The 16,072-nt window shown below is 34.8% G+C and overlaps 1 protein-coding gene across 1 annotated transcript in view; it reads left to right on the top strand.

Moving 5' to 3' along the window:
- LOC143247004 (uncharacterized protein CG1161-like) overlaps positions 1-16,072 on the top strand; it is a 28,926-nt gene that overhangs the window by 5,126 nt on the left and 7,728 nt on the right. Inside the window, exons 2-4 of the mRNA XM_076494303.1 lie at positions 2,974-3,083; positions 3,846-3,960; positions 15,860-15,988. Of these exons, the coding sequence (XP_076350418.1) occupies positions 2,974-3,083; positions 3,846-3,960; positions 15,860-15,988 (354 nt within the window). The remainder of the gene's footprint in view (positions 1-2,973; positions 3,084-3,845; positions 3,961-15,859; positions 15,989-16,072) is intronic.

Below are 16,072 nucleotides of genomic sequence, written 5' to 3'. Positions count from 1 at the left end.
GTATGTGGTGACCAATCTGCCTCACAATTAAATGACAGAATTAGCATGATTTATCCGTTATGAGCTTTGGATCAATTTGCTTTTGCATCATGCTGGCTGTCCTGTCCTTTTCTAGACCAACAACTGTTCTGCTTTTTCTTTGGGAGGTGGCTCCAAATCATCTGTAGCTTTGACCTATGCCATATTATCCTGCCTTTGTCTTACTCTAAACTCTTTTACAGTATCTCTTTACCATCCATCTCCTATCTGAGGATCTCCACCAAAATCCTGAGGGGTTTTTTGGTGAGTTCTTTCCCTTCGTCCTTCCACGCTGGCTCATTCATTACCTTTGACTCTGACTTTGCATGCATGACTTCTCCATTGTTTGGACCCTCTAGGATATGGTGCAAACCTCACTCTTGTCCATTTATCATTATCTTATATCCAGGGTTTACATGTGGCTCCATTTTTGCATTTTTATTTATTTGACATGATCCCCCAAACCATTGGAGTTGCAAGTTGCATGAGTACAACAATAGTCTACCCTTTTCAATCTTGTAGCCTGTTTGTCTCATTTGGAGCACAGTATGGCATCTGTTCCAGTTTCCTGTCGTCCCCAATCTACTCTTTGGGCTTCCTTTAGCCCTTGTGGTTTTTTTTGTTTGGTCAGAACTTTTTCTCACCATGATGACGTTCTGGGGCTGTGATTCTACCATTACATGGATTACTGACTCATTCTGAACTGGAACCAGCCATCCACACTCATCAGCTCCTCAAAGTGGTTGCTTGGGTAGGATGGTGAATTTTTCCTTTATCCTATTCAGTATTTTGTCCATTTAGGTGTCTATTTCAGCACTCATCTCAGTCAAACTCAACCTTTTCTTCTACAACTTTGTTCCATGGAATTGTCAGGTTGCTACACCCTTTCAGCTCATCCACTTTGTGTTCAGAAGATTCTATTGCATTTGGGGATGTGGTCTTCAAAGATGTCAGTTTTCTCTCTTGGTTATGCAAATATGTTATCCCTTTAGCAGGCTCTTCAAGATTAATGGATCCTTTCTTGGAATCCTTTGGCAGCTCCTGTTATCTTTCCTTATACCGTGATGGATGACCTGTTTTGGTGTTTAAACAAGGCCCATACATCAGCTAGCATTCTTCTTCCTCCTCCTCATTTGGCTTTGAATTTGTTCGTAGATCCATTCTTTAAGGTCAGTCACGAAGAGGCTTTGGTCTGTCAGCAACATGTCCTATTGTATCAACATCCTCAAGCTTCTTGCAGCCTGTTAAGCTTTGATTCACTTTGTTCATCTTGCCAGACATTGCCAGGCAATGATTCATTGTGATATGTTTGCAGTGCTAGTATATATCAGTCACCAAGGGGACACCCAGTTAAGATCTCTGTCTTAGAATATTGAATCTCCTATGTGGGGCTCACACTTCTCTCTTTAATCTCAATACTTGTCATGTTCCAAGTGTTTTTAGTTTAGTGATGGATTGTATTTCCCACCCCAACAAAATTTATCCAGCAGATTGGTTGTTAGATCCCCATTTTATACTGGTGTTTTTTCTCTTATGCTAATGCCTTCAGCTAGGATTGTTCCAACAGATTCTTTTATGTTATTCCCCCTGTACAATTGCATAATTTATTAGACTTATGGATCCGACTCTCTTATTTCCATGGGTATGCTTTGGACACTTCTATGGGTTGCATCTATCATTCTCTTGCACCTGTCCCACTTCCTATTCAATGTGAGATCTAGCTAATCTTGTGGTAAAAGGTAAGTTCAGTATTGGAAGTTATAATTTTCCTGTACTAAAAATGTATGTCTGATAGGTACATACCTCCATTTTCTCACACTTCTCACCATTTTACCCTGGCACTTATGTCTTCTGTTCTTGTTAGCCCATATCTAGTAGTGTTGGACAAAGCCAATATAGAATCGTAAATGTTAACTTCCTTTAAATTTTGAAAACAATTTTTATTAAGACAGTCAGTTTTATAGCAAGTTACGATGGGTATGGTTGTAGTGTGTAATATTTGCAGTGTATGAGAATTTTGTAATTGTGCTTGAGTGTATTTTCTCATGACATTTTATGTTTATTTAGCATGCAATTCAATGACTGGAGTGTAATTTCATTATTGTTTGCAAGACGTTTATAGCAAAAATGAAAAAGGCATATATCTGATTCAGTATTTTAATAATATATTCCATAACCTTTGCATAAAGTACTATCTTCCATGTGTGATTAGTTGAACACATAAGAATGAAATCATTAGATGAGTCATGGGACTGATTTAGCTAAGTAATTTCAAATTAATCTAAAATGATGAGAAATAATAATGGCAATACTGAGATTGTGTGGTTAGTTGAGAGAGAATTAGAAACATTAATTTTGATTAGCTGATTATTTTCATGACACTTATTAATATGATCAATGGTCTCAGTTAATTGGTCATACACATTATGGCAAAACAATAATGTTTGGTCATGTTGTCCGATTATACGTATTATTTAATACACAGACATGCACGCATTAATTGGTAAAATGATGAATGGAGCTTTCTAAAGTATTCATTTTGTGTTATAAATAGTTTCTTTATGAGAAAAACAGTAGTAATAGCAACATAGATGTCATCATATTATGAAGGTGCTGTATTAATTTGGCTCATTTTATATCTTTATGTATGCTTAATTAATATAAAATATAATAAATTCCAGTATGGCTACAGGAAGGAAAAGGTATCAAATGTAAAATGTTTTTTCTTCTAAAAAGAAGTGTTGGAGTAACAGTTGAGGTTTTCTGTAAAATTGATGGTAATCCTGTTTCCTAGTAGATAAAACCATATGGTAAGGCCATATGAAATACTGAAATTTATTTGGTGTATGATTGTGGAAGTATCTTTTTTTGAGGGAGGTATGATGTTTTTCTGCTAAATCTTTGCCAATACTTAATGTTTCGACAGCCCTACTACAGATAAACATTTGTTTACAGAGTTTGTACAGTGATGTACGGTGTAAATGCATATGCCCAAGTACTGAAGTTGTCAATGGAAGCAAAACTGAGAGAAAGTTGTACATAGCTAATGTACTTCCTAAAGATTGGTAAGTGTAAAGATAATACATGTTCTTCCACTGTGGAAGAGTTTTCTTGTACAATCTTTAGTTCATTTTATATTTTCTACACTAATGTTTTTCTCTTGTATGTATTCATATGGCTGGTGAAATGTATGGAAACTGAATGTTAGCAGTAACTTAAACCTTCAACTTTTAAAATGAACACAGAGTATCTCATATTAGCATAATGATACTGAACTTTAAAAAAAAGTATATAATCTCATAATTACATTACATTACAGTAAGCCTTCAGATAGGGGTTACAGTATTGAAATTTACTTGAATTTTTATTGGGATCCTTTGTTAACTTTTTTATCATGGTTGATATTACACTAAACAAATGAATTACATGTATATCAGTAGCCTTTGTACTTATTTTTTAATTGTGTTAAATTGTACACTGTTGCATGTAGTTTGTGTTCTAAGTTATTCAGTTTTGTCCTACACTGTATGATATGTACTTAAATGTGCTTTAAGTTACATATCTATCTTTATTTTATGCATTAACAGTACTCTGCAAATTTTGTAATTTTAGTATTTAATTCTTTATTAAGAACATTGGTTAGCTGAGAATGCTGCTGTTTGTAATGTGTGCCATTAAAAATATATATTCTTTTATCCAGCACACCGTACATAAAAACACTGTGTATAGGTCTAAACACATGCAGTTTTAACTTCCAGATACAAACAGGTATTGGCTAACTTTACCAACTAAAATGTAATTCTGTATTCTCATTTATTATCGCATAGCACCTGTTATGGAGTTGTTTTACCACAGGCAGCTGAAGATGTCAGAGGTAAAGAGAAAGAATTTTGTCCTCGTTGTGATTGTCGATATGAAAGGAGAAATACTACAACTATTAGAGTAAGTAACACAACTACAAGTTAAATGTAAGATCATCAGTTTGTATATGTGTAAACCCTATACAATTACAACTCTATACACATATGCATGTGTGTATGTTACTTTAAACTATGAATACTGTTAATATAGGTTCAAGTTACTAATATTATATATATAAAATTATCGGCACCATTAGTCTCTTCACCCTCTCTTATTTTCAAGACTCTTAATTTCAGGGTGTCATCTTTTACTTGGTATGTATCTCTGCCCAAATGAAACCAGCAGAACATATTTGATGGGTGACCTAATGGGATATCTTTATTTATGTGATATAATCATCTTTTGATCAAAAGGGGCCAAAATACACCCAAAGTCACTCAGGTAGAATTGGGCAATCTGTGGAATTTCCTAATCAGTTAACCATCTTTAATTGATTGCATTCAACTAATCGGTTACATTCACATGAAATGACTTAAAAAAAACCCACAGAAAACAACCATTATTTTCATATAAGATTGCTTAACACCTGCCACACTAGCCAGCATAGTATCTCGATGTGGATCCAAAAACATCAGATATTCTGGAAGGGTTTAGGTTGTTTTTATTAGACAAAAAAAATGATGTTTGGTATTATTTCTGAGGCCCAGGTTGCTAGAACAGACCTGTAACCTGATCTGAGACCGTAAAAGCCAACATGGAGAAGTTAATTTGAAAATGCAAATTAAAATGAAACGTGATTGAAATATTCTAGGTGTGTTATGAATGTGATGGTGTCATTTTAGTAATTTAGCTAAACCATAGGTCTAGATATGATGAGGGAAAAACTTATTTGAAGACGTGACATAGCAGCTGAATTGGATATTTTGCAATTGATTACTCCTTTGAAGGCAAAACATAAAACAAGGGACACAATAGTGTCATTATCTTCAAAAAGGTGATTGGAATCTCATATAAGAAGTCATTAGTTTCAATAAATTAATAGGACACTAAAGCCCAAAGATGCAGTATTGAAGTAAATGCATAATGCAGTACAAAATGAGTTTTCTAGTGATTCAAATTAAAAATGCCATTTCTGCAATGAAGAGTAAATATAAGGATGGTATATTGGGTGGCATGGTACCATATAATCTATGTAGATTTCATAATTCCATATTTCTATTCTTATATTGTTTTAGAAGTTCTGCTGAGTTTCATTCATCAAGATCTTTCGACATAACCCCAAATTGCTGGTTTTGGAATGACCCTCTTGTTGACCATCTAGGTCTCAGTACTAAAAGATGCTGAGTTAACTTGTGGCAGGTGTTTAAAAACGATCTACTTTTGCAGAATTTTTGAAAGATAATTAGAAAATTACTAATGTAAAGTTGAGCATTCTAGTTTGTTTTTAAAACATGCAGTAATTTGATGTTGGTGTAAATCATATAAATTGGTAATCAGCTAAATTATCACCAGTATGTTTTGGTTTTTTAAAAACATCATGACTGCAATTAAAAATTATTAAGTAGTCAATTTATTAATGTTTGTTTAAATATCATAAATATAAAAAAATGTTATTCAATAAATAAGAACTTAAGTCATCAGAATATTTTGCAGTCACCTACTGTCTTCACTAAACCTAACTAAACATTATTTGATATCTTCCCATCTGGGAACATTTCTGTAGCTTCAAGCTATATGTAATTTAACATACAAACACTCATAACCATGCCACTCATAATTTGTTTCCCCCTCCTCAGACATTTCTATACATGCTATTTTTTTTCCAGATCAACTTCATTCCCTCAACTTTGTAGGCTTGTTTCCATTACTTGATTGATTCTTATGATTTTGCTTATGATCACTCAAATTTGACACCCAGTCTTTGGATCCTCTCTTGCAGGTTTTGGAGGTGGATATATTATCAGCCACTTACCTGTATAGTGCCTGACTTTGAGCCTTCTTACTTCTCTTTTTCTTTTACCTTATGCTAGAAGTGTCTGACTTTTGTAATGACATGAGAAGGCTCTTCTTCTCTACATTGGCATGTTCCACATCATTTGCCAATTTTCATCTTGTTTGGTTTTTTTGTTGTTTTGACCTCTTGGAAAAAGATACCCTATTTAATAAGGTCCATCTCCCTTTCTCCAGAACCTTTCTTTTGTTCATTTTCTTCTTCCACTGGTTTTGTGTAGTGGCTCTATTTCCCTTGAATCATGAACTGAAAGTGCCTGCTATCAGTCTTTCCTTACTTCCCTATTTTTTCACTTGCTCCATCTTCAGCCTCCCATTTCTGTCCTTTGCCCTGGTCCTTCTTCTGCTTCCTGTTTTGTTGCTGTGTTCTGACTTACCACCTCTTTCATCAAAAATCTCATGTGCCAGCTTAATTGCTGGTGGTCATCCAGTTGGTTTTAGACCACCTGTGTGAGCCCATTTGTCTTGATTTATCATTGTAGGGACACATTTCTCTGATAATAAATCAGATATTAAAATTTTTTCACATAGTCTTTCTCTTCAGATTTTTCCTCCATTTTTGTTCTTTCCCACTCTGTTGGTTTTCAACACTCATCCAATCAGGCTTGCCTTCAATGTTTGGAGGGAACACAGATTTGTTGAAGAATTAAGCTATCAAGGGTTATTACTTTTGCCTCTCTATTGTCCTCATAAAAACTGGCAACTGGTATTTGATTTTCAACCTTTCATTCATTAGTCTTTTCTTGGTCATTCCACATTTTTGGATGGACAATTTCTCTCTTTCTCTGTTGGTCTTTCCAATCAAGCCCATGGATAATCATAAGTGATTTAATGTCAGACTCCTTTTTTCACATCTGGATTGCCAACCTTCATGATATTTTCTCCAATTTTTCTACAGAGGTTGCATTTTATAATTTTGTGCACTTCCATTCAGAATAGCATTAGCTCTGTATGATTTCATTTCTGCATGAACTACTGGCTTTCCCTAACCATTCCCTGGTAGAATTCTCCAAACTGTGACCAATCTTCTCCAGTTTTCTTACATGATCTTAAACATTCAGTCACAACAGTTTGTGCCACATCTTTACATTCTGGTTTGTAGATTCTATCTCTATTAGAATGGTAAGATTCACTTGGACAAGTGAATACCATAGTCCATGTATGGGACAGTCACAACCGTAATAGCACTAGAGCAGACAGACTTAGCTGCTGTGTCAGCAAGCTTGTACCCATGAATACCTAGGTGGCCAGGTATCAAGAAAAACTGGATAGGAATGGATGATAAAGAGAAGTGAGCCAGTCAGTTTTAAATATCAATGAGAACAGGATGAGACCGAATGTGAAGTGATTCCAAGGCAAGTGGAGAGGTAAACGAATAGGTATAAATAGTACAGTTTGTGTATTGAATAGCTTCGATGTGATTTAGGGCATGAGAAATGGTGTACAGTTCAACAGTGAAAACAGAAAATGTAGAGGGGATCCTGTGTAAACCTACTGAACCACAACAAACCATTGCAGAGTCCAGAGAGTTACTCGATTTCAAGCCATCTGTATAAATGGGAATGGAAGGATAGTTCAAAAAATGTTCAGCACATAGAAGACAGTACTTCCAATCAGGAGTATTCACCTTCATCATATAACTCAAAGAAAGGTCACATTTTGGGATGGTAATAAGCCATGATGGGATGGGCTTACTAGTGGAGGCAACGACATCATCCAAGGACAGACCCAATTCACCAACTACACCTGGATACAAAGAACAAAAGGAAACCATCTATTCTGAAAAAGCATGGTCTACTGAAGTAGGAAAATGCAACCCTGGGTAGGATACTGTGGTAAGTAACAATGTTTTGCTGCATATAGTAAGGACAGTTGCAAACAGCAGAGGTGTAGAGAAGGTTCATGAGACTCAGTGTACAAACTCTGGACTGGATAAGTGAAGAAAGCCCTGTGCAGAGCTGAAGTCCCTAATGGTGAACAGGGTCCAACATCTTTAAGGCTGAGGTCCTGGCAGAGCCACAGACCAGATACAAATAGTCCAGTTTCAGTTGAATGAGGGCACAATAGATTTTTAGCATAGAACATTGATTCAGTCCCTAAGAGGTGGAAGAGGGAACAAAGAGTATATTCAGTGCCTTGTACACTTGACATGTAGCTGCATGATGTGTGAAATAAAGGTCAGCTTAAAGTCAAAGATAAACCCCAAGAACTTTGCCTCAGGAACCATAGGAAGCACAACTTCTCTGAGACAAAGCTCTGAATTGGGGTGAATACCCTATTGGCAGCAGAAGTACATGCAAACAGTTTTAAAGCAAGAAATGGTAAAATCATCTGCTGTGGTCCACTTTAGTAAATGACTGAGGGCAGTCTGTTGCTTCCGCTCCGTAAACCTTGTGCTCAATGACTGACACAAGATGTGGAAGTTGTTGACATAGAGACTGCTTGCAACTTTTCCACTGATGGCATTAATCTTTATGATGAAAAGTATGACACTCAAGACACAATCCTGAGGGATTCCAAATTCCTATGAGAAAGAACGGGAAAGTGTCGAACCAACTGTGAATGGAGGTTTCCACACCAACACATAGTATCATAAGCATTCTCATGGTAAAAAAATACAGAAACGAGATCTTGCTTAAGAAAGTCTTCCCTGATTGATGTTTCAAGTTGAATGAGGTGGTCCATGGTGTAGTGAAGTTGTCTCCAACCACACTAGGTGGGTGAGAGGAGGCTGTTTGATATGAGTAACCTTTACTGTAGGTAGATGATCGCCAACTCTTTTGAGTTTTCTCTCATCAGATTCAACACCTTACACATAAATTGCAGCCTATTTTCCATCCTATAGAAGATATTCTTTAAATTGGCATATGGACTACTTCACAAACTGTTATTGATCACTATCTTCTGTACCTATTTTGTTGCTGGAGGGGTTTAAACTTCTACTTGTTGTCAACTTTCAACAAGTGTGTGTATTTATTTTATCTCTACAACTAATTTATTATAGTATCTTGCTAGGTGGCTAGTTTTCCCTTCTAGAATATACTTATCTGAGAATCTAAATTGGATCAGTATAACAGAAGGCATTCATATCACCCACCCTGATCCTACATCTGCCGTCTGTTATATCAGGTGTTATACAAGACCTCTTGAGGTATCCATGATATTTCATTGTGTATCTGTATTGCATTTAATGTCCAATCCAAGCTGCACCAGACTTGTGTATCTGCCCACTTCTCTAGTTAGAGCTTACCAGTTTTTAAAAGTAGGGTTTTGTAGTCACATGTTGCACTGTCTCCAGTAAAAACACCTTTTTGTACTAAAGGACCAATGGGGATATGAAGGCATACTCCAAGTCAATCTCTTTCATTAAGATGAGCATGGAAGACCCCCTTGCCTCTTACTAGCTTCCTGTTGTTGGGGTGGTAGATCATGGAGAATCCTTACTGATTGGAACATAACTGCTGAAGCTGTAACAAAGAGTTCCTCTATGATGAGAAGTGGGAGATAAGGTGACACCAGAGTGTAGTGTGGGTCACTTCACATATATAAATGTCATACCTCAATTTCGAAGTGGGCTGATATTACAAATCACTATGTGGATCCTTTACCTATGACTACCTTGCCAGTTTTCCTTATGTGGCCAAAACCTGTTTAGTAGAGTTGAGGCACTCAGTATTTCCAATCCTTTGTACATCATACTGCAAAAGAAAAGTCCTCTTTCACATCTGATATAAAACGGTCAAGTGAAGGCATATTTAATGTGATGCCCTTCTCCTTCAGCTGGAATGAGGTTCAGAAAGATTATTGGTAGAGTTGAAGAGACCAATACCATTGATGTATCAGTCACATATCCTGCTGCATGTTTTGACAGATAATTGGTGTGTCTGTTTTATATCACTTTTCTGTAGAATCATACAGTATATTCCACCCCCTTAAAAAATTGCTTCATTATACTTATAAATTGTTGTTTGCTAACTCACCATACACATTAATTTAAGGCTTTACTGTTGGTAATGTCTTGCTACTTCACTCTATATCTTAACAGTTACATGTGCCATAGCATTGTGACTAAAATGCCACACTACTTTAAATTTACTTAACTACAGTTGTTTAATGGGTTTTCATTGATCATAAAATTGTTTTCAGGAGGTTTGTAAAAATGTTCTGATTATATACATACAATTACACTGCAATTATGTCATTCAACAAACATTAAATATGCAACAGTATCTTAAGCCAGCAGCTACTGTTTGTTTAGTAACATATACTCTGTTTTTTGTTATCATTTTAATTTATAATGCTGCTTTGAATGCATAATATATTTAGTATTATTATTTCTAACTTTTATCTTTGTCTTTTTATCTAACCTACATAAAAGCTTGTGTGTCGCATCGTGTTTGATTTCTTAATTTAGGAGGAGTTCTGAAAGCCAAAATGCATTTATCCAGATAGAGTAGTTTGATTAGTGACTACCCATTGCTATTTTAGTGAAGTGGGGTGCCAGGGGACAATGAGGGGAGGTGCTATGAAGTCTTATAAATCTAGTGTTTTGGAATAATATTCTTAAAGTAAAGACATAGTAAGATTACTTAGTGTAAGCAAAATGCATACAATTTATTATAAAGGTAAAAATATTGATTCAGTTTTAACCATAAGTCTTTTCTCAATTAAACTATTTTCTGTTATATCACCAACATTTTAAACAAAAACAAACCTCTTTAATCAACAGGGACTCTCAATTAATAAATCAACAGATATTTTTTTTTTCAAATTTTTTGTCTGTATATTTCATTTTATACTTTCGTTACATAGACTAACAAAAATATTACGTTATACTTTTATAACTAAGGAACATAGTGTGGTCTGGCATGGCCAGGTAGTTAAGATGCTCGACCTGCAATCTGAGGGCTGCAGGTTCAAATCCCTGACACACCAAATATACTTGCCCTGTCAGCTGTGAGGGCATTATAATGTGACAGCCACTCCCACTATTCATTGGTAAAAGGCTAGTCTAAGAGTTGGTTGGTGGGCAGAGATTACTAGATGCCCTCCCTCTTGTCTTACACTGCTAAATTAGGGATGGCTAGTGCAGATAATCATCATGGAACTTTATGCAAAATTCAAAACAATAAGAATGGAACATAGTGTTACCAGAACGCATTGTCTTTTCTGTATATTAGGATTTGTTAATCTAAGTGATTTTTATCAATATTTATTCTGTGAATATGTATAAATTCATTCCATGTATGACCTTAATTTTGATTGGCTCACAAAGGAACTTACTGATATTTACTGCCTTGACTGCACTTCTGTTCCTTTGGTGAAGCTTGGTTTTACAGAATTTATATCAATTAGTTATGAATATGAGTTTAGGGTATACTGTGTGGTGGGGTTAGTAGTAGTACTTGCCCCTTAATGCTTGATGGGTTATACATTATTTATAGAGATTGTTTGGCCTTGTTAACCTAAATTAAATCTCCTATGTTGATCAGACTTTGAGATATTATTGGGTTTTTTGGTGAAAAATATTGATGACAATGGGTATACCTAATTGATGAAACAGTTTGTCCTAATATACTCTTCAAAAAAAGAAACGCAAAAGGCAAAATATGAGACAAATTGTTAACAAGTTTATTCTGGGTAGTTCTGTATGACATGTGTGAAACTTTGCACATTCACTGCTGAACATCCAAAGTCTGCAAAGGCGAAGTCCACGCTCACTAGTTGAAGTTTAACGTCACTCAACGTCAATAACGAGTATGCCCCCCGTGAGCATCAATAACTGCTTGGCATCTCTTGCTCATGGAAGCGATGAGATGACAAATCACATCCTGTGGAATGGCTGTCGACTCAGCCTGTAAAGCTGCTGCAAGCTGAGGTAGAGTCTGCGGTTGAGGTTGTCGCAGTCGCAGACATCGGTCCAACTCATCCCAAAGATGTTCAATGGGGTTTAAATCTGGTGATCTGGAGGGCCAGGGAAGAACGTTGATGTTGTGGTGTCTCAAGAAGACAGTGGTGAGTCGGGCTGTGTGAGGACGGGTGTTGTCATGTTGAAAAACATTTTTGACGTTCACCATGATGGGTTGCACATGGGGCCTAAAACTCTCATAGACAGTTGCGTACGGTCTGATCAGAAATCCTACACAGCCCTGGTATGGTTGAGGCAGTAGACGTCGCAGTGGTGGTCCTGTCTCGAAGGTGACATAACCGGATGTAGCGATCTTGTGCGGGCGTGGTCACACAAGGTCTGCCAGATCGTGGACGGTCAGACAGACCTTGTTGTTGCTGACGATTCCATAGCCTTGTGATGGTGCTTGGGTGGACATTCACAGCTCTGGCAACATCTGATCGAGATTGCCTACTTCCCAAGCAACCAATGGCATTGTTGCGTTGTGCTTCAGTCAGTCTTGGCGTAACTGTATTGCATGTTAGTGGCTTAACACTGAGCTATGGAAACCGAGAAACCATCACTTTTATAGGGATTTTGCACATGTTGCACTTGCAGAACATGCAGATCTCTCAAACAAATTTATTGGACACGCATGCGTTTTCGCGAAAAATCCGATGTTTTCCTCCGTTTTCAAAGTGCACAACTTTTATTGTCATTTTGGTCTGACAATCAGTGCTTTAACACGTGTAACATCACATACTCTGAGCTTGTAACGTTATTACATATATTTCTCTTTAAAATAACAAAAATATCCCTTTTGCATTTCTTGTTTTGAAGAGTATATTTATAAGTAACAGTATAATAAAAGATGATATAATTAGCTGTATGTATCACCAGGCTGGTTTTAGTTTTGCTTTAACTGGATAGATCATTCTGATCAAAGTTAATGTTTCTGAGAATTTTTTTTATCTTTGTAAAATGTTTTAAGTATTCCATCTATCACATTCTGATGCTTATTTTATGTTAGTGTTATGAATATTGATAAGACACCCAAGCAAATACATTTAGAAATACTAGTGGCTATGTTTAGAATATGTAAGTGTAGAAACATTTATGGCTAGTTTTAGTAACATTTTTCAACTTATGATAAATGACAAAACTAGACCCCTTTCCTATTAAAATGGTATTGTGTAAAGATGTGCAATTTCGTTTTTTGTGAATTATGCTGTCACATGAATTTTCATAATTCAGTGGACATTGATGTTATATACCCAATGTTTAATACCTGTTGTGGAATTTTATTTTTCTTGGGATACTAGGAGACAAATATGTATGTGTGTGTGAATGTTTTGAAGATCCAGGGATTGTCTTTGTCACTGAACTATGTGCATTTATTTTATAAGAATGATGACCCAAGACATGTGGATCCTTTGGAACTATTTCTCCAAGTTTGTATATATTTAGTTTGATGGCCACAATTATGCAATTTTATCCAAAAGTAACTTTTTGTTTTTCACAAGCTCTGTGAAACACAGTAAGATCAGTTTTAGACAACATATAGTGACAAACTTTCCAACTCCCCACTGTGTATTAATTAGCTTCCAAAAGCATGAAAATTCAATTGGAACAAGACAACTATTTGAAAACAACTGTTGGTTTTCAGATATAACTAAATGTTTTTTCATTATCCTTTGTTAGTACAAATAGGAAATATCAACTTCAGTACAATGGTTGTTTGAGTCAGTCCTTTGATCTGTGGATAAGGCTATTGCTCCTGGTTGCTGTTACAGATCCCAAATAGTCTGAGTGACTTTTTCTGATCTATGTTGAACAATGAAAACTTCTTTTTCTGCACCCTTTTATATATGCTTTACAAATATTTTTCATATAGGGCAGAGTTTTTAGAAGTCCTTAAATCATAGAAAGTTTATGTTTCGGTATAGCCAAGTACAAGAACTTGTATATTAAAAGACAAAGTGACTGAAAGTACTTGAATTTTGAGTTTTTGGTGTTTTTTGACGTTTTTGTAAATTTTACCTTTCTTTTCTAAAAGTAAAAATTGTTTAAGCTCACATAAACCAAAGATTTAATTCCAAAATATTATCATTTATAATTGACAATGCCAAAAGAGTTATGTCAACATATCTAACATAATCAAAACTATTTCTAATGTAATCCATCTTATGATATAATGATGAAACATTTCAGTATGTGTCAGAATATGATACTGTATATATTAAAGAACTTAATCAAGTGTAGAACTTGTTTCTGTAACACAGCACTTCACAAGGCACTCTCATGCATAATGTTTTATTGGAATGGCTAGTGTTGGAAGATGTGCACATTATTCTTTTAAGTTTCAGTTTATAAATGTCACCAAGACATAATTATAGCCTTAAAATTAAGAGTCATGTAACTGTTCGATGAATCAAAAGACAGTGTGTGTTGGAAGTTAGATTTTTCTAGGCAAAACAATAGGCATAAATAATCAAGTATGTAAGTGATTGGTTGTGGGAAAGCAATATTTCATTATTCACAATGACGACTCTTGCCTTATATGAGTTATCAGCATGTGGGGTTAGAGAACGTTTCAAGATTGAACAAAAGTGACATCCTGTATTTCAAAGCAGCAATGTTACTGTAGCATTTCAGTCATTTAAAGACCAGCAGAAAAAGTACAAAAGACTAAAATATTTGAATAAGTAAATTGTGTAGAAAATAATCACACAAAGTAACAAACTGAGGACATGGATATAAACCTGATAAAATTAGCACAACACACAGCTGTGTTTACCTTTGAAGCTAAAAAGATATTAAAGATTATAAAATGACATAACAAGTCAGTGTCCTAACATTTGAAATACAGTAGGGTGCACATTATGTATACATTATAATTTTCAGTTGTATATCAAACCTAAAATTAACTGTATTTTATTTCATAAAATGAAATTTCACAACATCAAATTGACAACACACACACACACACACACGCGTATATACATGTCTGTTCATTTAGTGTTACTGAAGTGTACATATGCTTTCCATGGATATTAACTAACTGTACAATATGCAGTTTCATCTCATTTGCATTGGTATTTCATATATTACATCTTGTTTTCAATTACAAATGAATTATTTCCATTGTGAGATTGTATGAATGTAACTAATGATATATAACCTCAAGAATAACCAAAATGTGCCATGCCTTTACTATAGCTTAACAGTAACTAGTCTGATTTTGTCATACATTACATATTCTTAGTCAGACATGTTAGTTGCAATGTGTTCTAAAATACAGTTTATAAACATACTAGATTATGTATGTATCACTATTGAAGGCTCTTTTTTAAGTATAAGTAGAATGTTTATAATTTATTTTTATTTAATAAACAAAGCATGTATTTACTGAATGGAATTTGTGATTAATCTCAATTTCAAAAATATAACCATTATCTAATTTTGACAAATTAAGGGTAATATTTGACATAACATTGTAACAATGGTGAAAAGGTGCTTTATATACTAAAAGTCTTTGAGTTATGAGTGTAAAACATGAGATCAAAAGGCTAGCAAATTGTTGCACTGTTTTAAAAAGGTTTATAATCTAATATACTTCAAGTAAATTGACTTGCTTTCATTTTGCATGTATAAAAATATATGGTGGTCATCTCTATAATCACAAAGTAACAATTATGTACACATTATAATAAATATGTACATCAAATACTAGCTAATGTAAATAAAATTATCAGTGGATTTGATTGTTAATAAAACTGGCACCAAAATGTACGCTTCAAAATGTAAGTCCATAAAACAACAACACTAGCTTCTCATCATTTGATATCATGTACCAGTTCAACTATTTGGTATTCACCAGATTTGTTTAAAATTAAATCCTCATTGGCAAACTCGTGTCTCTTAGTGAGAAAAATATTGCACAATTGTTTACTATGATATAATCTAAAAAAATGTATATAATAAGAGAATTACTTTTATCTTAAAACTTCCAAAGTACAATAAATTTAATTGCATATTATTGGTTTTAAAAATACATGTTTAACCTTGGTAGTGATTTTGTAGGTGGTAGTGATCCTTATCATCTGGGTGATATCTCTGCTTGTGGTGTACATGATTTTCCTAATGTTACTGGATCCATTCCTTAATAAACGAAGAGCTCACTATGAAGAACATCACAATGAAGTGTGTGTGGTATGTGAACTTGCATTCTGAGATACATTTGTATAAAATCTAGATGTAGTTTTTTTATGTCTTTCATCCACTGTAAAAAAGTAT

The sequence above is a fragment of the Tachypleus tridentatus genome, chromosome 1, assembly GCF_004210375.1.
Source record: "Tachypleus tridentatus isolate NWPU-2018 chromosome 1, ASM421037v1, whole genome shotgun sequence".
In the NCBI taxonomy this organism is placed as follows: Eukaryota; Metazoa; Arthropoda; class Merostomata; order Xiphosura; family Limulidae; genus Tachypleus; species Tachypleus tridentatus.
This window is presented reverse-complemented; position numbering and strand designations above follow the sequence as displayed.